Source organism: Alexandromys fortis, unplaced genomic scaffold (genome assembly GCF_014885135.2).
Source record: "Alexandromys fortis isolate MF-2015 unplaced genomic scaffold, M_Fortis_MF-2015_v1.1 scaffold_10, whole genome shotgun sequence".
NCBI lineage: Eukaryota > Metazoa > Chordata > Mammalia > Rodentia > Cricetidae > Alexandromys > Alexandromys fortis.
In genome coordinates, this window is record NW_026067895.1 from 20,416,699 (window position 1) to 20,444,696 (window position 27,998).

The 27,998-nt window shown below is 41.4% G+C and overlaps 1 protein-coding gene and 1 non-coding gene across 2 annotated transcripts in view; both read left to right on the forward strand.

The window, feature by feature from the left end:
• The first annotated feature begins 15,433 nt into the window (after nucleotides 1-15,433).
• The window catches only part of Kif11 (kinesin family member 11), a 43,980-nt gene continuing 31,415 nt past the window's right edge, over nucleotides 15,434-27,998 (forward strand). Inside the window, exons 1-8 of the mRNA XM_050160411.1 lie at nucleotides 15,434-15,758; nucleotides 22,923-23,055; nucleotides 23,212-23,309; nucleotides 23,400-23,478; nucleotides 25,959-26,144; nucleotides 26,253-26,377; nucleotides 27,416-27,506; nucleotides 27,745-27,987. Of these exons, the coding sequence (XP_050016368.1) occupies nucleotides 15,682-15,758; nucleotides 22,923-23,055; nucleotides 23,212-23,309; nucleotides 23,400-23,478; nucleotides 25,959-26,144; nucleotides 26,253-26,377; nucleotides 27,416-27,506; nucleotides 27,745-27,987 (1,032 nt within the window). The 5' untranslated portion in view covers nucleotides 15,434-15,681. The remainder of the gene's footprint in view (nucleotides 15,759-22,922; nucleotides 23,056-23,211; nucleotides 23,310-23,399; nucleotides 23,479-25,958; nucleotides 26,145-26,252; nucleotides 26,378-27,415; nucleotides 27,507-27,744; nucleotides 27,988-27,998) is intronic.
• LOC126512956 (small nucleolar RNA SNORA70) lies at nucleotides 16,997-17,131 on the forward strand. Its single transcript, XR_007595213.1, has one exon. It is a non-coding gene; the product is annotated as a small nucleolar RNA SNORA70 (small nucleolar RNA).

Below are 27,998 nucleotides of genomic sequence, written 5' to 3' on the forward strand. Positions count from 1 at the left end.
GCCTGGGGTACCAGAGATGCTGTCTCTGGTGAATGGATAGATGGATAAATGGATGGATGGATGGATGGATGGATGGATGGACAGACGGACAGTGGTGGAAGGAAATAAAGAGGCTGTGATTGCTAAGAAAGTCCGGCCCATCTGGAGAAGCTACCTAGGAGTCTAGACCCCCAATCTGGGGGAGGGGGGGGTCTAGAGTACATTTTTTAAAAAAGATTTTATGTTTCTTTTTTTTAAATATTTATTTATTTATTATGTATACAATATTCTTTCTGTGTGTATGCCTGAAGGCCAGAAGAGGGCACCAGACCTCATTACAGATGGTTGTGAGCCACCATGTGGTTGCTGGGAATTGAACTCAGTACCTTTGGAAGAGCAGGCAATGCTCTTAACCGCTGAGCCATCTCTCCAGCCCAAGATTTTATGTTTCATTGTGTATATGGAGGAGAGGGTGTTTGTAATGAGTGCAGGTGCATTTGGAGGTCAGAACTGTCAGAGTTATAGACAGCTGGGAGCCATCCCATGTGAATGCTGGGAGCTAAACTCAGGTCCTCTGCAAGAGCAGTATATACTCTTAGCCACTGAGTCATCTCTCCAGCTCTCAAGCCTTGAGTACTGAAATTTAGTGTTTGACTGGTTGGTTTCTTTTGAGAGTTTTTCTCTACTTTTCCTGAAGCGTCAACCCAGAAGTAACAAGTTTTACAAAGGGGAGCTCAGGTGCCTCCTTTCTTTGAAGTAAGGATGACTTGGTCCTTCTGGATTTGGAGGATCATTCCTTCTAGGAAGTTGAGGCTCCATTGTACCTCTAGAGTGACTACTGAGGCCTTCTAGATAGAGTGTCAGATAAGAGACACTTCAATATTCATCCCCACAGCTGAAATTCTCATTTTCCAAAAAGTCGTCTAAGAATGGAGCAGGAAAATCTGTTTATTGGCAGAGTTATCAAGTAGTTGTCTGTTTTAACACTTGATTGTGCTTAGTGATCCAGATTTTGGGATATGTTGTAGGAATTTAGCAGAGTCACTGTATCTAGGGTGGACATTAGAATGAACAGATGTTTGGCCTTGAAGAATATTTGTGGGAAACAGTGGTTGCTTTCCATGATTTGTAGAATTATTTTGCTGAAGATGCATTGCACCTATCCCCGGACTTTGGTCACAGGATGTATTATTGTGTATTGCAAATGATACATAATATACATAATAAAGGTCAAGAGCCATGGGGGGCATGTAAATTAGATTAGAGACCTCACTATGAGGAAACACTTTGTGTAAGAATCAGTAAATGTGCCTTTGTACACCTGCTCTAGGTTCAGTCGATCAGAGAAGCTGGACCTTCTTGTTGCAACATAGGCCTTAAAACTTCATCTTGGAGCACCTTGTTTCTCCAACCGGCCCACGCTACACAGTGTACCCAAACAGGATTATCAGGCATTTGGGACTGGGTTTTTGCTACACTTCGGGGCAAGGGTGGGTATGAAGGTGAATGTGCCTTTTCCAGAAAGGAGCCTAGGTTGTAAAGAGCACCGACAGATGGAGAATCTGAGACATGGGCAAGCTGGGCCTCAGCAACAGCAGCCAGCATTTGTACAGCAGGCCCCCATTCAGTGGGGAGGAAGAGCACCAACTGATTCCCTGTGGAGAGCAGTGGCTGGCCTCAGGGCCTAGCCCTGTCAGCAGCTGGCGAGGATGGAAGGATCCCAGAGTCCTCACTGAAAGTTTTTGGCCTGGCACCAAGGAAGTAGTCATCAATACAGATTTCTGGGTAGTGGATCAATTGTAAGGTGCCTGACAGTCCAGGTCCCCCCAAATCAAGAGAAAAGTGGGCCATACTTGGTCCTGGGAACCAAATCCAGGTCATCAGTTTTGTCTGCAAACAACCTTACCTGAGTGAGAGCCATCTCATGGGCCCACATATTATGTTTACCAGAATGCCAATGATCTCTCTTATTGTTAAATATTTACCTTTGGTATTATTAAAAAGCCAAAAAGAATCATCAAGTTATGCCAAAAAAGAGAAAAGCAATATAGGAAGTATCAACATACTGTTTATCATATGGCTTCCATCCATAAAAAGAAACTGGAATTGCATAAAGTGGTGTGCAGGACTGGCAATAACAGTCCGTTCCGTATGTAACGTGGGGACAGAAGGCAGACTTCTTGACCAAGGACTGAGCCGTACACAGAATGTTTTCTCAGATTTAGCAACTACTTATGGGCTGAAGGTTTCAGTTGTGTTTGATTGTAGAGTAGGCGGTATCGGGAAATCCTGAATGGAAGTTGGCCTTCTATGACAGGGGCTTCTTGGAGAACAGTGGTGGAATGCTATTTTAACTAGGCAAAGATGTGTTTCATTTGTTTATGCTGCAGAATATTGCTTTAACTGTGTAAAAGTGTGTTGCTTTTGTTTATACTGCATTTGTTTAATGACATAAGGTTGTGTGTTTAATTATGTAAAGATATGTTGCATCTGTTTTACCTTGCCTGCCTAAGGGGCCTAATTGGCCTAATAAAAAGCTAGCCAGTCAGTAGGATAGGCAGGGCTGCCAGAAAGAGAGTAAGTAGGAGAAATCTAGGCTTAAGAGAAGGAGAGAAGGGGCTGGAGAGATGTCTCAGAGGTTAAGAGCATTGCCTGCTCTTCCAAAGGTTCTGAGTTCAATTCCTAGCAACCACATGGTGGCTCACAACCATCTGTAACGGGGTCTAGTGCCCTCTTCTGGCCATCAGGCAGAATATTGTATACATAATAAATAAAAGAGAAGGAGAGAATGAGGGACATGCCCAAGGCAAGAAGCCAGGCAACCACCAGCCAGTCAGACAAGAAAAACATGGAAAGTAAGTTACATAGGAAGAAAAGATAAAAAGCCTCAAGGCAAAACATCGATAAAGATAAACAGATTAAGTTAAAAGAGCTAGCCAAAAACAAGCCTAAACTAGGCCAAGCATTCATAACTAATAAATCTCTGTGTCATGATTTGAGAGCTGGTTGGTAGCCTAAAACAAAAAGCTTGGGACAGAGAGCCATCTCTACAGTATCAAATCTCTCTGCTGGTCAGACCAGACTGGGGAGAGAGGGGAGAGAAACATCAAAAGGGTTTTTTTTTTTTTTTTTTTTTTTTTTTTTTTTTTTTTTTTTTTTTGTTTTGATCTGAGTCTAACCTCTGAAGTCTCCATGGCCTCTCCAAAAGGAAGGGTGATTTCTGATGTTGGGAGGTTGAGAGTCCTCTCAAGAAGTCTTGTAGTCCCCTGGGTCCTGGTTGGCACTGGAGATTAAGGACCAAATACTGATTGTCCACTCAGCCCTTTTATCTTCTTCTGTTTAAGTATCCAAGGTTTGGTTCTTGAATACCCGAAAGCACAGGTTTACCAGTCTTAAAAAGGACATAATAGACTTTAGTTTTAGCTTTTGTAAAACATTTAGATAAAGTTTGACAAAAACAAATGCATTTTTAAAATAAGTCCTGGTTTTGTTGCATTTCCCAAGTAGATAAAAGCCTGAGAAACTTAGCAGACAACATAAATCATTACTTTGACTAGAAGATAGTTGTCCATTTTTTTGCTTTTTGAGGCAGAATTTCTCGGTGTAGCCTTGGCTGTCCTAGAAATCACTTTGTAGACCAGGCTGGCCTTGAACTCAGAAGATCTACCTACCTCTGTCCCCCTCTTCCCCTGAGTGCTGAGATTAAAGGCATACACCACACCACCACTGTTCAGCAAGATAGTTGTCCTTAACGCAATGTTTGTGAATGTTACCATCACAGGCTGGCATCTTAAGGGCCTCTCCCTTTCAGACAGGACTAAATTTTATTTTATTTTATTTTATTTTTTATTTTTTGGTTTTTCGAGACAGGGTTTCTCTGTGGCTTTGGAGTCTGTCCTGGCACTAGCTCTGTAGACCAGGCTGGTCTCGAACTCACAGAGATCCGCCTGCCTCTGCCTCCCGAGTGCTGGGATTAAAGACGTGCGCCACCACTGCCCGGCTAAATTTTAGTTTTATATCAGTGTTGTAAGGAGGCTGCTTGTTCATTCCTGCAGCCCAGAACCAAAATAATCATACAGACACTATATTATTTAAATCACTGGTTGGCCCGTTAGCTCTAGCTTCTTATTGGCTAACTCTTACATATTAATTTAACCCATTTCTATTAATCTGCGGCTTACCGGCTAAAGTTCTTATGTTTGTCTCTTGTAGGGCTACATGGCTTCTTAATCCTCCTTCTTTCTCCCAGCATTCAGTTTAGTTTTCCCTGCCTACCTCTATACCCTGCACAGGCCCAAGACAGTTTCTTTATTCATTAACCAATGAAAGCAACACATAGACAGAAGGACCTCCCACACCATTTCCCCTTTTCTGTTTAAACAAAAAGGAAGGCTTTAACTTTAACATAGTAAACTTACATATAACAAAACAGGTATTAAGCAAGAATTATAGTTACAATATTTATATCTACTTTATCTTTTATCATGACTAAGAAAAATAACTATCTATTCTTCAACTCCATCAAAGACTCCAGAAGGATATAATATTACCTAAGTTAACAGGAAGTACGTTATAAACAACTTCCAAAACTCTAGAATTGACAGAGACATCTTGCTGCCTGGATAGTCAAAAAAAAAGTAAAAAAAAAGTTCTTTTTTTTAATATTTATTTATTATGTATACAATATTCTGTCTGCATGTATGTCTGCAGGCCAGAGGAGGGCACCAGACCTCATAACAGATGGTTGTGAGCCACCATGTGATTGCTGGGAATTGAACTCAGGACCTTTGGAAGAGCAGGCAATGCTCTTAACCACTGAGCCATCTCTCCAGCCCCCCAAAGTTATTTTGTACCATTGGGGCATCCATCTTCAACCTACAGGCCCATAATATCTAGTAGACTTTTCCATGAAACAGGAAATTTCAAAGACAGTTCCACCAATATTGGCAGTTTGTCAGTCACTTTCTTCTGTGTCCTGCAGAATATCTAAAAGACTCTTTTATGAAGCAGGAACCCTGAAGGACTGTCTCACCTTCTTTAGGCAACTTTAGCAGTCAATTTTCCATAGGTCCTGCACATCCAGTTCATCAAGCAGTCCAGGCAAGAGCGGTTTCTTGTCCAAATGACTAACAAACTCCATAAGGAGCCTCTTCGATGCCCATCTACCTCTTAAAGTAATTGGTGCTGCCAGGAGCATATGTGCCTCACTGTCATAAAAAGTCCTAACTTCTTAAAACATTTTAAATGCCATATTGTGTAGTCTTTGAAAGGTTTGAAGAAGCTGGGTGGTGATGGTGCATGCCTTTAATCCCAGCACTCAGGAGGCAGAGGCAGGCAGATCTCTGTAAGTTCAAGGCCAGCCTGGTCTACAAGAGCTAGTTCCAGGACAGGCACCAAAGCTGCAGAGAAACCTTGTCTCAAAAAAACAAAAGGAAGAAGAAGAAGAAGAAGAAGAAGAAGAAGAAGAAGAAGAAGAAGAAGAAGAAGAAGAAGAAGAAGAAGAAGAAGAAGAAGAAGAAAGGTTTGAAGAATGCCTATCCATCTGAAATTCATATCTGTCCATCAAGAAAATCTAACTAACATGACTACAAGCTTGACTATTATAGATGATTGCCTATTAAGCTCTATTTCTTAATTATATATTACATTTTAAATGAGCTGTCCAAACCCAATACTTTAATTAGGAGCAGAAATACATATATAACAAAATTGACCTTAAATTTGTATCAATAAATCCAGATCCATAACAATGCAAATCTCTATAGCATATGTGTGGGATTTCTTTTTAGCGTCCTTCTTCATATCAGCACAATGACTTTTGACCTTAGGAATTTTATTGCCATTAATTTTCATACTTAGACCATTTTAAAGTTTCACCTTTTTTTATCTTATTCAGGCTTTCTGTGGTATAATTCTGCTTTATGGTTTTGTCATTTTTATATTAGAACACTTTCCTTTTCATTTGTGTATGTGTGTGTACCCACACACATGTGTGCATGTGCATGTAGACACAAATTTGGCATTTGGCACTCGCGTGGAAGACAGAGCACAACCTGAAGGAGCCAGTTCTCTCCTCCTACCAGGTGGGTTCTGAGAATCCAACTCTTGTCCTCAGGCTTAGTGATAAGTTCCTTTATCATTCCCCCACACACACACACACACACACTCTTCTTATCAGCCTTTAGAAAGTCTTTGAGAACAAGTTTCAACCAGGCAAAACTAGCCTTGAAAGCCTGTAGCCAAGAATGACCTTGAACTCTTGGCCCTCTCCCAAGTGCGAGGGGCACAGGTGTGTGACTGCACAGCTAACTAGAATAAGATCTTAATTTGCCATACAGTAGTCCTTCCTTCTCCAGAAGTATTCCATTTTCAGTATTCCTTACTAAGGACTCATCTTCATTCTTATATCATTTTATGTTTTTCCCATTTACTGGTTTCTCTTTACCTTTTCATCCTAAATGTCAGGAGACAAACTAACAACAAAAAAATTACCTCTTTATCCAAAGGGAGCTGAACCTTATGTTCATGTATAACATAATCACCAATGGTCACTTATGCACACTATTAAGCCATTATTATATTTGCTGCAGGTCTTAGGCATCTACTGCCATTGCTGCTTTATCCCCCCCCCCAATTACATAGAGAAACCCTGTCTCAAAGAAAGAAAGAAAGAAAGAAAGAAAGAAAGAAAGAAAGAAAGAAAGAAAGAAAGAAAGAAAGAAAAGGGTGAGAAGGGAACAAGAAAGAGTCCTTGATACATGTGGATTTGCCCTGGGAAAGTTGTCAGTGACAATCATGCCACAAGACAATATAAAGGTCCCCCAAAGGAAGGCGATGTGATGCCCTACCCTTAGGAACTGTAGTAGCCATCTTTCCTTCTGCCTTCAGGTTCCACCAAAGGACCTTGACCAGCAACTCCTTAGGCTATAGAGCACTGGTAGATTGTGATCACTGTCTGGCAGTCTTCAGGGCCACTCTGTCGTGCTGTCTCAACCAGAGGCCATCAGCTGCCTCCAAACTGCTCAGCCAGTCACAGTAGGCACAAAAGTGACCATGGATTCCCTGAATAAGCCACCAAAATGCTATACAAGACTGCATATGGTGGGTCAATGACAAGGGTGAGTCAAAAGAATTTATCAGCACCAAAATCATCAAAGAGGGGACTGGAGAGATGGCTCAGCGGTTAAGAGCACTAGCTGCTCTTCCAGACTCCTGAATTCAATTCCCAGCAACCACATGGTGGCTCACAACCATCTGCAATGAGGTATGGTGCCCTCTTCTGGTCTGCAGAGCAGGGACACATGCAGGCAGAACACTACCAGAATAAACAAAAAAAAAAATCGTTTTAAAAAAATTATCAAAGAGAAGAGTTACTGAAGTACACTAAGTGGTGGTGTGAAAGAAAATGGCCCCCAAAGGGAGTGGCACTGTTAACAGGTGTGGCCTTGTCGGAGGAAGTGTGTCACTGTGGAAGTGGGCTTTGAAGTCTCTTTTGCTCAGTATTCCCTTAGTGTGACAGCAGTTGACTTCCTGTTGCCTGCAAGATATTATAGGACTCTCAGCTACCTTTCCAGGACTATGTCTGCCTGCATGCTGCCTTGCTGCCCATCATGATGATAATGGACTAAACCTCTGAAACTGTAAGCAAGCCACCCCAATGAAATGTTTTCTTTTGAAGAGCTGCCGTGGTGGTCATGGTGTCTCTGTACAGCAATAGCCCCAACTAAGACACTCTATAAAGACTCAGCTGATATACTCCTGGAGAAGGGATTTTACGTAAAAGGAAAGTTGCTAGGTTTGGCCACATGAAATGTCTGTAAGGAGCTCTTATCTGGGTGGTGGCGCAGATATCTTTTGCTGAGTAATAAACTTCAGAGTGTGAGCTACTTCTTGGGACTGGCAGAGTTCAATGATGTAGTCGCTAGGGCTCAGACTCCAGATTGCCTGGGTCTAATTATCAACTGGTGGGATTTTCTGCATTAGAATGTGGACAGCCTAAGACTATAGCTGGGGCTTGTGTGCTCAAGATAAGAGTTCTGCTCTGAGGCAGTCTCAGCCGCCTTGCTCTGCTCTCAGCCTTCCCCAAGGCAGTGGAAAACCTCCTTCTGGGGCTGGACAAGCTCAGCACGGCTGTCCCAGAACAGTTTTCCTGTTCCATATTGTTTTCACAATGCACTTTCTCATGACTAAAGGTTAACTTTGGCTGCAAACAGGTAAAAATAGCTGCAAACTTCTTGGTAGTAACTATTAGTGCGTGGTTTTATGGACCTTTAAAATTCCAGTTATTCTTGTGTGTATATGATAGTGCACGCCATGGTGCATGTGTGCACAGCATGGTGGAGTTAGTCCTTGTCTTCCATATTTAAGTGAGTTCTGGTTACTGAGTTCAGGTTGTCAAGTGATTTTTACCCATCTCACCGACTCCAAGGACCCTCAAGTCCCTAATCCTAAAGCAGATAGGTGGTCATCGTAGAGTGTCTCTATTGAGAGCACCAGTTGAAAGAGTTGGCTGCAGCTCACCAGGCAAGTTCTGCCTTCTCATGGGACCTGGGCTTGATTCCCTGCAGAGTTTCTGGTTCTTGCTTTCTGAGCACTCCAGCCTGGGAGCCTGTGCAAAAAAAAAGGGGTCCTGACGTCTAAACTCCATTAGGAGAGGGATAAACTCTATATCTGGTGGAAATAGATGCACTATATAAGAAAGTGCAATATTAATAGGTTCAATAAAGGCTGTGGATAGACAGAAAACACATTTTGAAGCTCTACTGTAAATCTGGTACTATACATACATCTTTCATTAGTCTTTGCTTTACTCCCCCTCCAAAAGGGTGCTCCTCACTGAGGTGAGGAGCTATGCCAAGGGAGATTCAGTAACTTGCCAACAATTGGTCAAAGGAGCTGTAATGTTATCCAGGTGTGGGGCTGACGCACACCTGTAATCCTAATTCTTGGAAAGGAGAGGGGAGTTCAATGGGGTGTTCACCCTCAGCTACATAGTGAGTTTGAGGCCAGCCTGAACTGCATTGAGACCCTGTTATTTCAGGGGTTTTGAGTGTGATGGGACCTTTCTTGGCTCAGCTGTAATTTGACTCAGGATTCTAAGGTCCTGGACGCTCAACAGTCACTCAAGGGCAACCTGAGACAGTGACTCCAAGTTCCTTATCTCACACCATGAAGACTGAAGATGTAGACTCTTCAGGGAGTGTGCAAAGAAGTGAGCTTTTTACTAATTTACAGAAAAGTGAGAAATTTCTGAGAGTGTGTGTGTGTGTGGGGGGGTCCCAGAGAAGAAAAAGCCACGATGTTCCTTTGTCTAGGGCTTTCCTAGGACTATGGCAGTAAAAGGGACAATTTTCATCATAGAGCATTCCAGCCCCAACTTGCCAAGTTAGTTCCCTATGGTTGTTGGAGCAGGTAACCACAAAATCGGTGGCTTAAAACAACAGAAACCCTCCTAGTTAGAAGTTCAAAATCAAGGTATGGCAGAGTTGTGGTTCCTGCAGTAGACAGAGAATTCATTCCTCGTCTCTTCAGCCCCTGTTGCCCGCATGCTTGGCTGGGGTTCTGGAAGAATGCTTAAATTATGTTAATCCAGGATGCAAAGATACTCAAGTGCTATCATACTGATTTTAAATATACATACAGAAAACTTGAAAAAATATATCAAGATATAATAGTGGTGCATGCTGGGAAGTGGAAATCTAATACATAAGCATTCTGGGACCAAGACCAGAGCAAATGAGTAGAGTATTGGCTGAATTATTAAAAAACATTTCCGAGAACTGAAGGGAATGAGTTGCCAGGCTGAAAGGATTCTCTGAACTGTTGGTTCAATGGATAAAGGTAGATTTGCATATAAACATGATTGTAAAATCTCTAACTCAGCTACTAGAATGAAATGCTCAGCTATGAGTAGGCAAAATAATCCAAACACAGAATACCAGTTTAATAAAAATAATAGCCAGGTGGTGGTGGTGCACGCCTTTAATCCCAGGACTCGCTAGGCAGAAGCAGGCAGATCTCTGAGTTCAAGACTAGCCTTGTCTAGAGAGTGAGTTCCAGGATAGCCAGAGCTACATGGAGAAACACATGTCTCAAAAAAGAAAAAACAAAATAAACAACGTAGTAATATTGAGTATGCTAGGCAGAGAAAGTGTAAAGGATGGAAAACTCAGGAACCAAATCCTCACATCTGTAAGTCGACAAATAACACCGCTAAAACAGGCTGGTGGTCGTGGAGCACGCTTTGAATCCCAGCACTCAGGAGGCAGAGACAGGCAGATCTCTGTGAGTTCGAGGCCAGCCTGGTTTACTAAGCAAGTTCCAGGATAGGCTCCAAAGCTACAGAGGAACCCTGTACGAAAAACCAAACCAAACCAAACCAAACCAAACCAAACCAAAAACCCGTAATAGTGTGCATACATTCCTTACAAAGCTGGAAATATTATTAAAGTTTTTCCAAAAAATTGATAACAATTGCTTCTGGGGGTTTGGAGGTACTGAGGCAGGAAAAGCTATCATACGTTAGCATGATACAACTTGTTTTTTATTTGTCCACATTTTGCTCTAAGAAAAACAAAATTCTTGGGCTGGGGAAATAGCTTACTGGGTAAGGTGCTTGCTGCTTTAGCATGAAGACCTGAGTTCAGCTCTCCAGCCCCCACCAAACAGTGCTGCGTGGCACAGCTGGAACCTTAGCCCTGGGGTACAGGACCTGGAGACTACCTGGAGTGCAATGGCTAGCCAGTCTAGCTGAAATGACACACACCACGTTCAATAAGAAGGACTACTGGTAATATGGATAAAATTTTATTCAGTTTTAAAGACATATGAAGTTATGAAATTGTAGAAAATGGATAGAGAGGAGAGGAGAGAAGAGGTCACTGTTCACTCTTCCGATCAGTTGGGTTCTTTTTTTTTTTTTTTTTCCTTTTTGGTTTTGCAAGACAGGGTCTTTCTGTGTAACAAACAGCCCTGGCTGTCCTGGAACTCACTTTGTAGATAGACTGGCTTTGAACTCACTCACAGAAACCCACCTGCCTCTGCCTCCTGAGTGCTGGGATTAAAGGCATGTGCCACCACCGCCTGGTGATCAGTCAGGTTCTTACCCCGATCAATATCTGATACCTGAATTTTTATTGATAAAGAATAATTAGAGGGGGCTGGAGAGCTGGCTTAGAGGTTAAGAGCATTGCCTGCTCTTCCAAAGGTCCTGAGTTCAATTCCCAGCAACCACATGGTGGCTCACAACCATCTGTAATGGGGTCTGGTGCTCTCTTCTGGCCTACAGGCATACACACAGACAGAATATTGTATACATAATAAATAAATAAATATTTTTAAAAAAGAATAATTAGATAAATACTACAGCCAAGAGTTCAGATAAGCTCTACACTTTCCCATGACACAGAGACTAAACAAAAAAAATTACAGCTAGCTCTCCTAGAACTTGATCATCATCCAGTTTTTTTTTTCAGGGTCCCCTAAAGAAGCCATTGCCCCTAGACAACAGGAAGCAGTCTAAAGAACACAATGCCCACATTCCCAAGAGGTGGGGTGGTGGTTTCTGGTTGTTTGGTGGTATTTGTCATTGTTTAAGTGGGATTAATTGCAAATTGTTACTGGTCATGGTCGAAAAAAAAAAAAAACGGTTTAAATAATGAAGGTTGGATTCAAGGATCTCTTTCTGAAAAAAAATAGGGGGAATACAGGAATGATAGAATAAAAGGGTAAATTATTGAATCTACTTTTAAACTAAAAAGGCAACTATTAGTCTTAAATATTTTACATTGATATATATTTGTATATTGATACAAATTTAAGGTTAATTTTGTTATACTGTATTATATGTTTCTGTTCTTGTTTGAGGCATTGTATCTATGCAGCTCATTCACAAATGTAAAGTTCTAGTCCTTGAAATCTATTAAGGCTAGTAAAAAAGACAGGTTAGTAGTCTATAACAATCAAATCTGTGGTCATGTTAGCTATGTTTTCAGAGTCAAACAGAGATATATTTTAGACAGATAGATGGTCTTCAATCACTTCAAGACTTACAGAATATGGCATTTAAGATGTTTTAATAACATAAGACTTTTCATGACTGTGAGACACGTCTGCTCTTGGCAGCACTAATCTACTTCAGAGAAGATAGGCATTGAAGAACCTCTATATGAGTTTGCTTTCTTTGAGGTAAAAGTTAGCCACTGGGCAAGAAACTACTACTCTTGCCTTGATTGCTGACAGTATGCTGTCCAAACTGGACAAGCAGGACACAAAAGAAAGCAACTGCTAAACTTTTCCAAGACAAGCTGGGACAGTTTTCAAAATCTGCTTCACAGTCAGGTAGTAGTGGAGCACATCTTTAATCCCAGAACTCGGAAGGCTTAGGCTGGTGGATCTCTGTGAGTTTGAGGCTAGTCCGGTATACAGAGGTAGTTCCAGGACAGCTAAGGGCTATTATACAGAGAAACCCTATCTAAAAAACAAAAAACAAAAACAAAAACAGAACAAAACAAAAAGTCTGCTTTGTAAAATGTCTGTCAATTATTCCTAGGCTTGTAGGCTGAAAATGGATGGCCCAACGTTGCAGAGAAACCTTGGAGTGACTGAATGTTCAGGTACAAAACTTTGGACTCACCAAGATAGGATAGAAAATGGAGTATTTTCTTCAAATTTGTCAAATACAAATGGAATGTACTTTGCAAATGTAATTCTTTCTTGATAATTATTCTTATTGTATATAATTTTGCTGTATTAGAGTTAAAAACCTTTCCTTTTTATTTAGACATAAGGGGGGAATACTGTGATATATTTGTATACTGTGAAGATGCATTGCTGTGGTTGGTGTCATTAAAAGCTGAACAGCCAATAGCTACGTAGGAGGTATAGGTGGGACTCCTGGCAGAGAAGCAGGATGGGTAGTAAGGAGATGAGGTGATGCCACATGACAGAACACAGATTAATATAAATGGGCTAATTTAAATTATATGATGTAGTTGAAAACAAGCCTAAGATAAGCCCAAGCTTTCATAATTAATAATAATAAGTCTTTGTGTCATTTGTGAGCTGCAACTCAAAGAAAGACTTGTTATGGGGTAAGGGGATGGTGGTGAGCAAAAAACACTTGAAACATGAAAAAGAAAAAGAAGCTGGGTGGTGGTGGCACATAAACAAAACAAAACAGCAACAATAAAAAGCAAGGTCTCATCCACACTAAACCAATGCTGTACTGAGCCGCTAGCTTATATTTTACATTTTTAAATTATTGTCTTGAATTGCTTGTAAGAACCTAAAAGATTTCCTGTAGATACTGTTTTGATATTTACTAAGGAGAAATAATTTTTTTTTGTCTTTTTAAAACCATTATCTGCTAGGTACTTTACACGTTACCTTAATCCTCTAATAATTGTAACAGTGGAACAGGAGGCCTGAAAAAGTGAAAATTTCACACACACACACACAAATCACATTTAAGAGCTGGGAATGTTGCTTAGTGGTAGAGTATTTGCCTAGCACACACAAAGTCTTAGGTTCAATCCCCAGTGTCTCCTAAATGCTTTCCCCAGGACATGATGGTACGGGAATAGGCTGAAGTCCTGCTGTCGAGAGCTGTCTCCCCGGAAAAGGCATCATTTTATAGTTGTGATAACTAATGGCTCAACCTATATAAACATGGTTCCTGGCTTTGCTTTCAAGGCAGTGGTGAGAACTTATATTCTTCGCAGTTCTGGCTCAAAATATAATAAACCCAAGTCTTTGCACCAACTCCTATCTCTGGAGTTTTTGTGTTTGCAAAGCATCTAGCAACAGACCTGATATTCAGACAACAATAATTTTTATTATCTCCATTTAACAACAAGGAAGCCCAAACTGCGAGATGCTAAATATCTTTCTTCAGGAGCCAAGGATATATTTACTTTGTGTAAATATCTGTTCAGATAATACAAAGCTAGCTAGGGGTGGAGATGGTGGAGTGCTGATCTAGCTCAAAGAAGTCTGTTATGGAAGATTAACTTAAGATGTGGTTATATTCGTTTACGCTGTGGAATATTTGTTTAATGATGCAAAGATGTGTTATGTTTGTTTGTTTTTTTTTTGTTTGTTTTGGTTTTTCGAGACAGGGTTTCTGAGTAGCTTTTGAGCTTGTCCTGGAATGAGCTTTTGTAGACCAGGCTGGCCTTGAACTCACAGAGATTCTTCTGCCTCTGTCTCCCAAGTAATGGATAAAGATGTACGCCACCACTGCCCGGCTATATTTGTTTGATTACATAAAAATTAACCTGGGGTCAGCAGGCTGACACAAGTGGTTGGAAGGACCCTTGTGTAGCTAAGGTTCTTAAGTAGGGGCTGGACAGAATGATGGATGCCCTGTTTGGAGGAGACTCAAGCTAAGAAAGGTTAGCTACTTGTGAGCAGAATTTCACCTCGCCCTTTGAATCCTGAATTCTAAAGAGGAATAGAGATCCAGGTCGCTTTACCAAACGTGGCAGAGTCAGTGCCTGAGGCAACAGAATTCCTGCCTGGCTACAGCCAGTACAGTCTAACCACTACTGGTAGCTGCAGAGTTGCAATGCAATTACCCGTTAGGACGCAGTTGCTTAAGGGACAGCTACGGAATTGAATGAAAAACAACAGAAGCCCTTGGTTTGATTCCTCAGTCCAGTATAAATGGGTGTGGTGGTGAATGCCTATAATCCCAGCACTGGGGACGCGGAGGCAGGATGATCAAAGTCATCCTCAGTTATTCAGTGAGTTCGAGGTTGTCTTGAGCTACATCAACTTTTATCTCAAAAAAAAAAAAAAAAAAGAGAAAGAAAAAAAAAAAACCCTGAGCGGTAGAGGCAGGCAGATTTCTGAGTTGGAGGTCAGCCTGGTCTACGGAGTGAGTTCCAGGGCAGCCAGGACTACTACACAGGGAAACCCTGTCTCGAACAGATAGAGTTCCGGTATGTCCACTTTGTGGGACATTTTGAGATGCCAGTGAGTCTCTGGGATACGGTAGTTTGGCCGTACACATCTGACCGTGATTAGCCGAAAGGACCAGGGGTCTGGACTGTGGGAGCAGGTATTTGGAGGGTACATGGGCACTTCTCCCTGCACCCCCGAGTTACGTAACAGAAAAGCAGCTCCGGGCACCCACTGCGGCGGAGGAGCCGTCCTTACAGTTCCCCCGGCCCAGTCGCCGCCTCCACAAACCCCGCCGAGTCGTTCGTTCGTCAGCTCTCCGGAAAGCGAGAGGTCTCAGAGGGCGGGCAGGACCCGGCGAGCACGGCGGCGAAGGCGTCCCAGGCCCCAGCAGCAGACCAGCCGCGGCTCTTCACCACGTACCTAGGACCGCGACTCCCCAGCCCGCACCACTTCCCTCTCCCTTCGGCCACGCCCTAGCGTGCCGCGGTGACGACACGGCGTCCCATGATGCCCTGCGCGTCGTGCTTCGCCGCGACTGGCTGCGTAACTCGACTCCTTTTTTCAAATTGAGGCGCCGAATCGTTGCTGGTTTCCGTGCCGAGGCCAGCTCCGGGGTTCTGGCTGTCGGCTTGTGGCGGGCCGGTGGCCACGGCCAGAGGCTTGCGTGCACCGCGGGGACGCCGAGCTGCGGGTCTCTGTCCTGCAGGCCACGGCAGCATCGGACGTGAGGAAGCGGCCCCCAGTGACCCACCCCATCGGAGTCGCCTCCAGGGCGGCAGGTTTTTGGGCACGAGCGTCATGGCGTCCCAGCCGAGTTCTTCTTCGAAGAAGAAAGAGGAAAAGGGCAAGAACATCCAGGTGGTGGTGCGCTGCAGGTAGGGAGAGGCTGGTAGGAGTCCGGACGCGGAGGCTTCTCTCTTCGGCTCCCTCCCGGGCCGTCTGCGGGAGCGGCTTGTTTACGCTTTCTGAAAAGATCTTAATTGCCCGTTTCTAGGCTCCCCGTGTTTTGTTCGATAAAATGGTACCAGGTTGAGTTCTACATTAAGGTTTGTTTCTGCGGGGAAGAATGTTAGAATGTTGGTGCTGCTTCGAGTTAAGCTGCATTCACATGACTGCGCTTCACTGAAAAGCGCGTTCCCTTTTAAAAGACCAACGTCGTCGAAGATTTAGGTGTCACTGCTCTATGCCGCTGCATGCAGTTTGTCAGTTTGGGAATAAAGCTTCGTATCGACTTTGCGGATAGTTTGGCGCTTGCTTGCCTTGGGCTTATTTGCACCTCAGGAAGAGTAAGTTGCTCGTTTTCCTTATTCTAGATGTAATAGCTTACTCATCTCAATTATCCAAGTAGACGTCACTCAAGCTAAGCTTTGAAAGCAAAGCTCTAAAGTGGGTTAATGACGTTCACAACCATTAAGGGACTTGTTTGTGGTGCAACATCTCTCTTTTTCTCTTTTCTTTTTTTTCGGGACAGGGTTTTTCTGTGTAGCCCTGACTGTCCCGGAGCTCGCTCTTTAGACCAGACTGACCTCAAACTCTCAGATCCGCCTACTTCTGCTGGGATTGAAGGCGCACGTCACCACCGCCCAGCCCTATTTCTCTTTTTATCTGTCTTTGTCTACAGACCAAAAGAGAATTGTGAATAGAGAGAGGATGTGGGGCTTCAACTCTTCGCCTGACTGACATCCAAATAGCTTACTCGAATTTTTTAATTTTTTGAGTTCTTGTGATGTTACCGTGACCGGTCTGGAACTCCTGGGTATAAGCTAGCCTTCTTTACTGGCTCAGCCTCTGGGGGGTAGTTGGGATTGCTGGCTCACGGTTACAGGTACCCCACTACCCAATTTTAAAATGAACTCGTGGAGAACGGATGATACTTGTTGAAATGCGGTTTAAGTAGTGATTGATTTCCCCCCAGCATGTTAGTGCTTATCCCTGTATATTGTGTGTGTGTGTGTGTTACATCTGCTTTTGCCTGTATAGTGTGTGTATATCTTATGCCTGCTTTTGCCTGTATATCGTGTGTATATCTTTGTATATCGTGTGTATATGCTTTGGTTGCTGTTGAGAGTTGCCCTTGCAACTTTTTTTTGGTTAGTCCAAAAGTATTCACCATTTGCAACTAATTAAGCCGACCAGGTCCCTTTCCCCTTGGGGCCCTGGTGTGCAGTGGTTGCAAACAGCAGCCTCCTTGGTAGTGTACGCAGCCTGTTACCTTTATGGGTTGCCCTAAGGGACCTTGGAGACAATTTTCTGGCACTTATTCAAGTCTCTGATCTCAATGCTGTCTCCAATGTAGGCTCCAGACAGGCATGTGTGGTGCCTTTGGGAAGCCCCAGGGCACAGTGGCCAGGGTTCACATTGGCCAGGTCATCATGTCCATCCGCACTAAGCTGCAGAATACGGAACTTGTGATTGAGGCTCTTCGTAGAGCCAAGTTCAAATTCCCTGGCTGCCAGAAGATCCACATCTCAAAGAAATGGGGCTTTACTAGGTTTAATGCAGATGAATTTGAAGACATGGTTGCTGAGAAGCGACTCATTCCTGATGGCTGTGGGGTCAAATATATTCCTAATCGTGGTCTCCTGGACAAGTGGCGAGGCCTAGACTCCTGAGGGCTTTCACGATGCTCTCCTGTACCCTACAAAATCATGTTCAGTAATAAATCTCATATCCAGTCTGCTAAAAAACAAAACAAAACAAAACAAAAAAACAAAAGTATTCACCAACTGAAATATTTTATAAAACTTTTAGGTTATATTGCTTACCAAGCTTTGGTGACTAAGTGTAGATATTGAAAATGATAAGGTTTGGCTTTGTTTTGGTGTGTAGTTTTTGAGTATGTGTGTGGGTTCCTTCCGTTCTTTCCTTCCTATCGCAAGATTCATGAAGTCTGCACTAATCTTGAGCATCTTGGCATAGTGCAAGATGACCTTGCAGGCCTGATTTTTCTGCCTCTTCCTCCTAAGTGCTGGGTGACAAGTGTGTGCCACTGAGCCTGTCATTTTGGTGGGGTTTGTTTGTTTGTGTAACAGACCTAGCTGTCCCGGAACTCACTCTGTAGACCAGGCTGGCCTGGAACTCACAGAGATCCACTTGCCTGCCTCTACCTCCCGAGCGCTGGGATTAAAGGAGTGTGCCACCACACCACTGTTAGTGTTCTTTATAGCTCATATTTTGCAAGTGATGAAGGAAACAATAATACACAGAAAAAGTAATACTGATAGTAATAATAGAAATTAACAAATTGCAAAGTAACTGTTTAAAAAGTGGGTTTTGGGGGCTAGCAAGATTACTCAGTTTAGGAGAACTCATCTTCCAGAGGACTGGAGATCTATGTCTGGCCCCCACACCTGGTGGCTCACAACCACCTCTGACTCCAGCTTTCAATCATCACTCAAACTGATAAATCCAACTCCATGTGTCCTTATCCTCCTACACTTCAAGCCTTGCCTTAAGAGATTTCTTTTATATTTTTTACCAGTGAAAAATGTTGACATTGTGCCTGTCATGTACAATAATTTTGGCATAGGTTTTTCTTTTTCCTTTCTGGTTAGCTTTTTCTCTATCAAGTAGTGTTTCTGGTGCAAATCTTGTCATTAAACATTATGAGACTTTCTCAGGCTGTTGAGTGTTAGATCCAGTTTGTCTTATATCTGTGTTTGGTGGCAGGGTCTCTCACTTCATAGCCTTCTGGCTAGTCTCAAACTCAGTTGGCTGTCCAGGCTGAGTTTCAGCTCAAAGAAGTCCTCCTGCCTCAGCCTCCTGAGTTACGGAGTTACATGTGTGAGCCACTATGCCTGTTTTTGATTCTGTTGCCTGTGTGTTTTGGTGTCTTATTAAAGTAATCATTGCTAAAGCCAACATTGTCAGGCTTTTTATTCTTTCTCTGTTTCACAGTCTTAGTCTTAGGTGCAAGTTTTTTTGTCCATTTTGAGTTATTTTATTTATTTATTTTTGTATATGGTGTTAGGGTAATATTTGGTTTCGTTGTTTTATATGTGGATACTCACTTTTCCTAGCACCAGTTGTTAAAAAAAACCTGTTCTTTAAACTACTGAATAGTTTTGGTACACTTGTCTAAAATCATTTGCCCACATATGAGAGGGTTTATTTGTGGGCATTCTGTTCCACTGGTCTTTGTCTGTCTGTCTTTGTCCGTCCCATATAGTTTTGATTACTTATAGTTTTTTTTAAAATATTTATTTATTTATTTATTATGTATACAATATTCTGTCTGTGTGTATGTCTGCAGGCCAGAAGAGGGCGCCAGACATCATTACAGATGGTTGTGAGCCACCATGTGGTTGCTGGGAATTGAACTCAGGACCTTTGGAAGAGCAGGCAATGCTCTTAACCACTGAGCCATCTCTCCAGCCCAATTACTTATAGTTTTAAAATAAGTTTTAAAATTAAGAAGTGTGAGTTTTGCAGGTTTGTTGGGTTTTTGTTTTTAGTCTTTTGTTTTTGGTGTCTCTGAAACAGCTCACAAAAGCCTAGGTTACCTTCCAGCATGTTGTTCTGCCTGCCTTAGCTTCCCAAGTGTTGAAATAACTGGTTTCAGTAATGTTTTGTAATTTCCATTTTACAACTCTTTTAACTACCTGATTAAATTAATTTGTTCTTAATGTTATTTCAAATTGAATTAATTCTGTAACTTTCTTTTGGACTGTTTACTGCTGGAATATGTAAGTGCAATTGATTTTTACTTGCTAGTTTTCAATCTTATTATATGTGTGTATAATATGTACGTCAGTGCCAGCATTCATGTGCCACAGGGTGTGTGTGTGTGTGTGTGTGTGTGTGTGTGTGTGTAGAACAGAATACAACTTTTGGAAGTCTATTGTATCCACCATGAAATCCAGACATTTAACTCAGGTCTTATAGACTTGATCCGGAAAATGCTTTTACCATGTTACCCTTCTTAACCTGCCCTGACTGTATCTTGATACTTTTGTTGAGTTTATTATTTAAAACTTTTAAATACAAAGATTTAATTTCATTATTTGAATGGTGTGTGTATGAACGTCCACCATATGTGTGCCTGCCTGCAGGAGCCAGAAGAGGGCATTGGATTACTTGTCTGGAGTTGGAGGCTGTTATGAATGTGGGTATTGGGAAGTGAACTCAGGTCCTTGGGAAAAGCAGTAAGCATTCTTAGCCTCTGACCTATCTCTACTGTCCCTACTTTTAATTTGTAATTAAAAGGTTTTTGTTTTGTGTGTGTTTTTAATACATGTATTCTGTGTGTTCAAGCACATGCCTATGCACACGTGCCACGACAGCCTTTATCCATGCGAAGACAACACAGGAGTTTGTTCTAGCCTCTTACCCTTTGGGTCCCTGGAACTGAACCCAGGTTGTCAGATTTGGTGGGAAGTGCCATTTCCCATTGACCTACCTCACTGGCCCTTAATTTAAAATTTTTGTTCTAGTTTAAATTACGAAGTATAGGATTTCATCATGGCATCTTCATATACTTATGATTTGATTGTTTTTAAAAATCTTTTAGTGTCCCTCCCTTACCATTTTGGCTTGAAGGTTTTCTCTATCTGTATTGAGGCCCTAGATTGATTGAGTTTGTTAAGATAACTAGCAAGATCTTTGCAATTTTTAGTTAGAGAAATCTGGGCAGGAAAATAGAAGATTGGAAGTCCTTTTTTCTGGTAGCCCTGACAGTCTTTAAAGAATATCTCGAGAGTTTTATAATTCTATACCTACCCCCACTCCCGCCCCCACAGCTGTCCTGTACTTTGCTATATAGACAGGCTGGCCTGTAATTCAGTAATTCACCGCTCCTCCTTCCTCTGCCTCCTGAGTGCTGGGATTAGTGACATGTGTCACCATGCCCAGCATGTGTTTTCATAATTTTTAGTAATGTGTGATCTGTATAAATTTCGTATTACTCTTTCCTGACAATGTGAATGACATGCATTCTGTAGCTTAATTTCATATTCATGCAAGAAAGTAATGTAGAGATGCTGGGAATAGAAGACTAATTGGAAAAGCTTTAGTTAATGAAAGCAAATCCATTATACTTGATCATTTTACTGCAATAGACTTAGTTTTTAGTGAATTCTTAGTAATGTATATTCCCGTTGGTTCTGTGCATTGTGCAGGCACTACTACAAAATGACAGCACTACTCTTAGCCAGGAGGTAAATTTCCCACGATCACAGATTTGTTCTTCTGACCTCCCAGTAATATGCTAGTGAATTAGGTACAGGAAGAGTCGAGGTATGCATCATAAATGAATAATACCTTGGTTGTCTAGCAGTGAGGGAAGAGATTTTCTACTTAGACTTTCCTTATATACCGAGTGGGATAAATAACCCAAGTTGTTTCCTTTGGCTCAGTTAAATATTAAGTGTATAAATGAAATGTTATTAATGCTATTCTGTGGACTATGGTTTTTGACAGGGTTTAAAAGGAGCTAAACTGATAATGCTATAGCAAGACTGTTGACTTATAAAGATTACAGTTCCCAGAAATAAAATAGGTTGTTTTAATTTTCAGTTTACTTAGTTTTGTTTTTTTTATCATTCCTCTTGGTATGAAATTTATTAAGTAATATAGCTTGACATAGAGCCAAACATAGTGCTGGGTACTGGGATATAGTGAACTAAACAAATATCCTATTCTGAATTGTTAGACACTAACAGGCGATTATGAGAGATGACGTTTGAAAAGGAATGTGGTGGGAACATACAGCAAAAATTGAATGTGGCAGTGTTTATGGGGAGAAGGCCATGAGAAGGAATCCCAGGGTTTCACTTTGAGACAGGTGCATGCCAGACATACTTCCAGTTGAGCTTCATCATAAGCTCAGGAAATAAAAAACATTTATTTCTTTGTTCATTTACTTTTGGTTGGAGGCATATGTAGAGGACGGAGGACAGCTTGTGGGAGTAGGTTCCTTTCTCTGTATGGGTTCTAGGGGTTGAGCTCATCTTTTCAGGATTCGTGGCAAAGCACCTCTACCCACTGAGCGATCTCACTCCCACCCAAACTCACCCTCCCCACTTTTAAAGTGATCTGTGTGTGCATGCATGCATGTGTAGGCCTGGAGCTGACATTGGATATCTTGCTAGATGGCTCAAGATCTCATGGCAGCCAAAGCTTAAGATTCTGGCTATTCTCGCTAGCCAGCTTGCCCTAGAAATCTTTGGTCTTTGCCTCCAAGTGCTGGGATTACAGGAGCCTTACACATACTTGACTTTTTTTTTTAAATAAAGCTATTTTTTTTATTAAAATAGAAAGCAATTCAGATATTCCCCAGTGACAGATAACATTGGTATGGATGAAAGAGAAAACAAAACAAAACAGCCAACCAAATAAACAATCAAAACCAGCTGGATGCAAAGTACAGGCAAGCATCCCAGTAAGCTCAGAGAACAAAACTGCAAAATAGAGATGTTTACAGATATTTAGAAGAGATCAAGTTATCATTGTATCTTCTCATCAGATCTTCTCAGACATCTATCTCATTCAGCTAGGCTTTTGGATGAGCTCTGAGATCTAGCCTGCTCTTCACTCTTGGACTGCCAGTACTTTATTCACTGATCCCTTGAGCCCTTCGGAAATAATACTGCTTTAAGTCTAGGCATTTTTTTTTTTCCCGAGACAGGGTTTCTCTGTGGTTTTTGGAGCCTGTCCTAGAACTAGCTCTTGTAGACCAGGCTGGTCTCGAACTCACAGATATCCGCCTGCCTCTGCCTTTTTTTAAAGAATGAAGACCACTGATCTCTTCTGTTTTTTTTTTTTTTTTTTTTTCTATTTGTCCTGTGTCTGTCTCCCCCTCCCCCCTGGGTTTTTCAATAAATGGTTTCTCTGTTTAGCTCTGGCTGCCCTAGAACTCACTTTGTTTACCAGGATGGCCTTGAGCTCAGAAATCTGCCTATCTCTACCTCCCAGGCTGGGATTAGAGGCCTGAACCACCACTGCCCAGCTGCACATATTTCTTGATTAATGTAGTTAAGGAAAGCTTTATTATTTAACTTGTTAACTAAAAGTTCCTAACGTTGTGTATTTTTTTTTTTCAGACCGTTTAATTTGGCAGAGCGGAAAGCTAACGCCCACTCGGTAGTGGAATGTGATAACGTGCGGAAAGAAGTCAGTGTGCGAACTGCAGGGCTGACTGACAAGACCTCTAGGAAGACGTACACTTTTGATATGGTACTTCTGCCTTCTTTGCTTACTCATTAATGTAAAGTGATCCTGGGAAAATGGTATACTTCTGAACTTTGTCTTCAAGTTTGTTGAGCAAGTTTCTAGTGGCAAAATCATTACCATGAGTGATGTGTTTTCATTGCATTTCTCTTTTTTAAATAGGTGTTTGGAGCATCTACGAAACAGATTGATGTTTACCGAAGTGTTGTCTGTCCAATTCTAGATGAAGTTATTATGGGCTATAACTGCACCATCTTTGCGTAAGCAAAACAACTAATTTTCAAGTCGATGAGAAAGTTTAGATGTGTATATTTGTTTTTGATTTAATACTTTTTTTGAAATCTTGACAGATATGGGCAGACTGGCACTGGAAAAACTTTTACGATGGAAGGTGAAAGATCACCTAATGAAGTATATACCTGGGAGGAGGTATTTATTGTTTATAATGTCCTTTTATCTTGAGTGTGGCAAAATTTTGGCTAACTACAACCTGGTTATGGATCTCTGAGATGCAGAAGATCAGAGAACCATGTTAACCATGAACCTAAGTTCTCTATACTAAAGTACAATAAGTAGTACTTTAGTAAAATTTACTGATGTATCAGAAATATATGGTCTCAATGGGTGAGATAAGAACAACGCACACAATATAGTTAAGTGATAAAAAAGAGGGGTCTAGTTGCCAGGTAGTGGTGGCGCATGCCTTTCTTTGATCCTAGCACTCAGGAGGCAGATGCGGGCCTAGCAGTGGTGGTGCACGCCTTTAATCCCAGCACTCTAGAGGCAGAGGAAGGCGGATCTCTGGGAGTTCGAGGCCAGCCTGGTCTACAAGAGTTAGTTCCGGGACAGGTACCAAAGCTACAGAGAAACCCTGCCTCAAAAAAAACCCCAATCCCCCCCCCCCAAAAAAAAAGAGGCAGATGCAGGAGCATCTCTTGCATTCCATCCTGGTCTCAGAGTGAGTTCCAGGAAAGCCAGAGCTGTTACACAGTGAAACCCTGTCTCAACCTTCCCCCTCAAAAAAGGGGGGGGGGTCCTACTTAGACTTCAAAATAGCATACTAAGCGGTGGTAGCACACACCTTTAATCTCAACACTTGGGAGGCAGAGACAGGTGGATCTCTGTATGTTCAAGGCCAGCCTGGTCTACAGAATGAGTTCCAGGACAGGCTCCAAAGCTACACAGAAACCCTGTCTCGGAAAAAACAAAAAAATGAGACACAAAACAAAACAAAAAAACCCCTCCAGAACAGCAGGAGCAGAATGTAGTCCTTCCCTCTACCGCCCTGTTTTATCTGTAGGGAAATGGTTTAGTGTTTCAAGACCTGTAGTGGGTACCTAAAATAGTGAATAGTGTGTATACTATGTCTTTTCTTAATATGTGTACCTATGATTTCATCTAATTCATAAATTTGGCATAATAAAAATTTATCAATAATAACTAATAGTATAACATAAGAAATGTAACTATTATATAATGTGTTATTCAGATATGGTTTCTGTTTCAGTTTTATTATACTATTTATTGTGCTTTAGGCAATAGTTTAAAATTATTATTATTATCGTTACTACTATTATTACCATTATTTTGGCTTTTTGAGCCAAGGTCTTATAACCCAGGCTGGCCTGGAACTCACTATATATTACCTTTGGACTTGTAATAGTTGTTGTACCATAGTCCTGGGATTAAATGAGTAAGAGTTACTCAAACATTTAACACTGTCCTATCAGAACAATAGTTCTGATAACCAATAGTGCTACCAAGTGGCAAGCAAGCAGGAAGCATAGGTAGTATAACCAGATATAGACAGAAGTGTGGTTCATGTCCCTGGAAGGAAGGATGGTCATTATTTATCATGCTCCTCAGTATTATGCCCGATTTTTAAGTTTCACAGCTGTTTATTTCTCACTTTTCCATTTTATATTTTCAGACTCTGGTTGACTATAACTGAGACTGAAATGACTTGACTTCTCTGACATGATGAGATTAGTTAGGTTTTTAACTTGCATTGGCAAGTTAATCCCTCAGTAGTTACCCCTCAATATCAGTGGAGAGGAGCTGATTCCAGTACACACACCTAAGTCTGAGGATGCTCAGGAGTCTTTATCAGATGGGACAGTATTTGTACATAGCTTAAATCATCTGTAGGTTCTTACAATACTTAATATAATGCAAGCACTATTAAATAATTGTTGTGCTGTGTTTTGGGTGGTGGATATTTGTTTTGAGGCAGATTCTTATGTAGCCCAGGCTGACCTTAAAATTGCTATGTAGCTGAGGCAGGCCTTGAACCCATCCTCTTCTCTGTATCCTAAATGCTGCAGTTCTTGGCGTGCATCACCACGCTCAGTTTATATTGCATTTTTTAGGGATGGTGACAAAGGGAGGTGTCTGTACATGTTCAATACAGACAGAATTTTCTTCAAGTAGTTTGTTGCGATTGGTAGAATGCAGAACAAGTGGATTAGAAGGGTCAACTGGCTGATATTGAAATAAAATATAAACCAGGTGTGGTGACTTGTGCCTGGAATATGGTCCTTGGGAGGCTGGGTTAGGAGAATTGCAGATGCAGGGTCAGTCTAGGCTATAAAGTAAACCTGAAATAAACCAGGCTTGAGTATGATGTTGTGCAGCCATAATTCCAGATACCCTGGAGACCAAAGCAGAAGTATCTCAAGTGTGGGGCTAACCTGAGCAATTTAAGGGAGACTCCTGCCTCTGAAAGAAAAACAGGCATGGGGTAGAATGCTTGCCTACTATGTGTAAGACCTAGGGATCAATCCTCACTATTGCAAATACAATAATAAACTATGAAAGAGGGCTTTGTCATGTTTTAACTGTTGTAGCAAATGGCATTTTGAGTTCAATTTTTTTTTAGTTTATTTTAATTCTTATTAATATAATTTCAGGATCCTTTGGCTGGTATAATTCCACGCACTCTTCATCAAATTTTTGAGAAACTTACTGATAATGGCACTGAATTTTCAGTCAAAGTGTCCTTGTTGGAAATCTACAACGAAGAACTTTTTGATCTTCTTAGTTCATCTACCGATGTTTCTGAGAGGCTGCAGATGTTTGATGATCCCCGGAACAAGGTATCTCAGTTTGAGATAAAGTTTCTGAATTTTAATATCTGAGTCTTTGAAAAAGTCAATGTACTTTTTCTTTGCAAAGTAATAGATATTCTTTTGATATTTGATCAGAGAGGAGTGATAATCAAAGGTTTAGAGGAAATCACAGTACACAACAAAGATGAAGTTTACCAAATTTTGGAGAAGGGGGCAGCAAAACGGACAACTGCAGCAACCCTGATGAATGCTTACTCCAGGTAAGGGAGCCGTTTCCTTTGCTCCATTCTCCTTTAGGAGAAATCTGGAGGCGTCAGTCAGGAATGATTAGGGAACTGTGTTGTATGGCAGATTTGGTGCTGTAAGTGGAGTTCTTGGTACTCGACATCCATCAGAGTCAAAATGGCGGCAATTTTGGAACATTATTGAAAGGAAATAAAGAATATTGCAGAAGTAGTAAAGTTTTAAAAACAGAATTCTTTTTCAAATGATGGTCTGCTGGCTATGGTGTGGTGGTTCATGTCTGTGATTCCAGCATTTGAGAGGCTGAGGAAAGAGGCTCAGGAGCTCGAGTTCAGAAGGACATATATAACTAGGCCAGCTAGGCTACACACTGAGACCTTGCTTCTAAACAAAAGAACCTTAAAGCACAAACTATCTTTTCTATAATTTAAAAAACTTATAAAATAAGAATTTTTAGGGGCTGGAGAGATGGCTTAGTGGTTAAGAGCACTGACTGCTCTTCCAGAGGTCCCGAGTTCAATTCCCAGCAACCACATGGTGGCTCACAACCATCTGTTATGAGATCTGGTGCCCTCTTCTGGTGTGTGAGCATACATGGAGGCAGAATGTTGTATACATAATAAATAAATCTTTAAAAAAAAATAAGAATTTTTAAAACTATAAAGAAGAAAATTAAAAGTTAGTATATTCTCCACTGCTGATCACATTAACAAATGCAGTGATGTTCTGGATGGGGAGCTATCTTCTCTGAGACTTTTTTTTTTTTTTTCAGAGGTGCCTGAAAATTCTTTGTGTGTGCATTGCTGGGGATGGAACCCAGGAACTGGTGTGTACTAGATGTAGGCTTTACATCTCCAGCCCTAAAAGTTCTAGGGGAGTTTTGATAGCTTATTATGATCAGTATTGTAGGAAGCAGGTAGAAATTTTGTCATTCCAGGTTTTATTGTTGTCTTCCTTTGTGTGTTTAGATCTTCCTTGCCGGGTTTTCAGTATTTTGTAGAGAACAAATAGTGCTTTACATTGTAACGATTGGACAACCTGGTCTTGTTTTCTAGTCGTTCCCATTCGGTTTTTTCTGTTACAATACATATGAAGGAAACTACAATTGATGGAGAAGAGCTTGTTAAAATTGGAAAGTTGAATTTGGTAAGCATCCTGCTTTAATGCCACTGTGTTATTCTTGATTACTTCCTAGAGATGCTTGGGATTTCACTTACATACAGTATTTCTATAGTTAACTCCATTAATTACTTTGGAGAAGAAGAAACTTGTGGAAAGTTTATTTTGCTAGCCATTTAGTACATTATATATAATAGAAGATATAAAAGAATACAAATCTTTGAATCCAAATACAATAGATTGACATTTCTTTTTTAAATTTAAGGTCGATCTTGCAGGAAGTGAAAATATTGGGCGTTCTGGAGCTGTTGACAAGAGGGCCCGGGAAGCTGGGAATATCAACCAGTCCCTGTTGACTTTGGGAAGAGTTATTACTGCTCTGGTGGAAAGAACACCTCATATTCCTTATCGAGAATCTAAATTAACTAGAATCCTGCAAGATTCTCTTGGGGGGCGTACAAGAACATCTATAATTGCAACCATTTCCCCTGCGTCTCTCAATCTTGAGGTAAGCCCTTT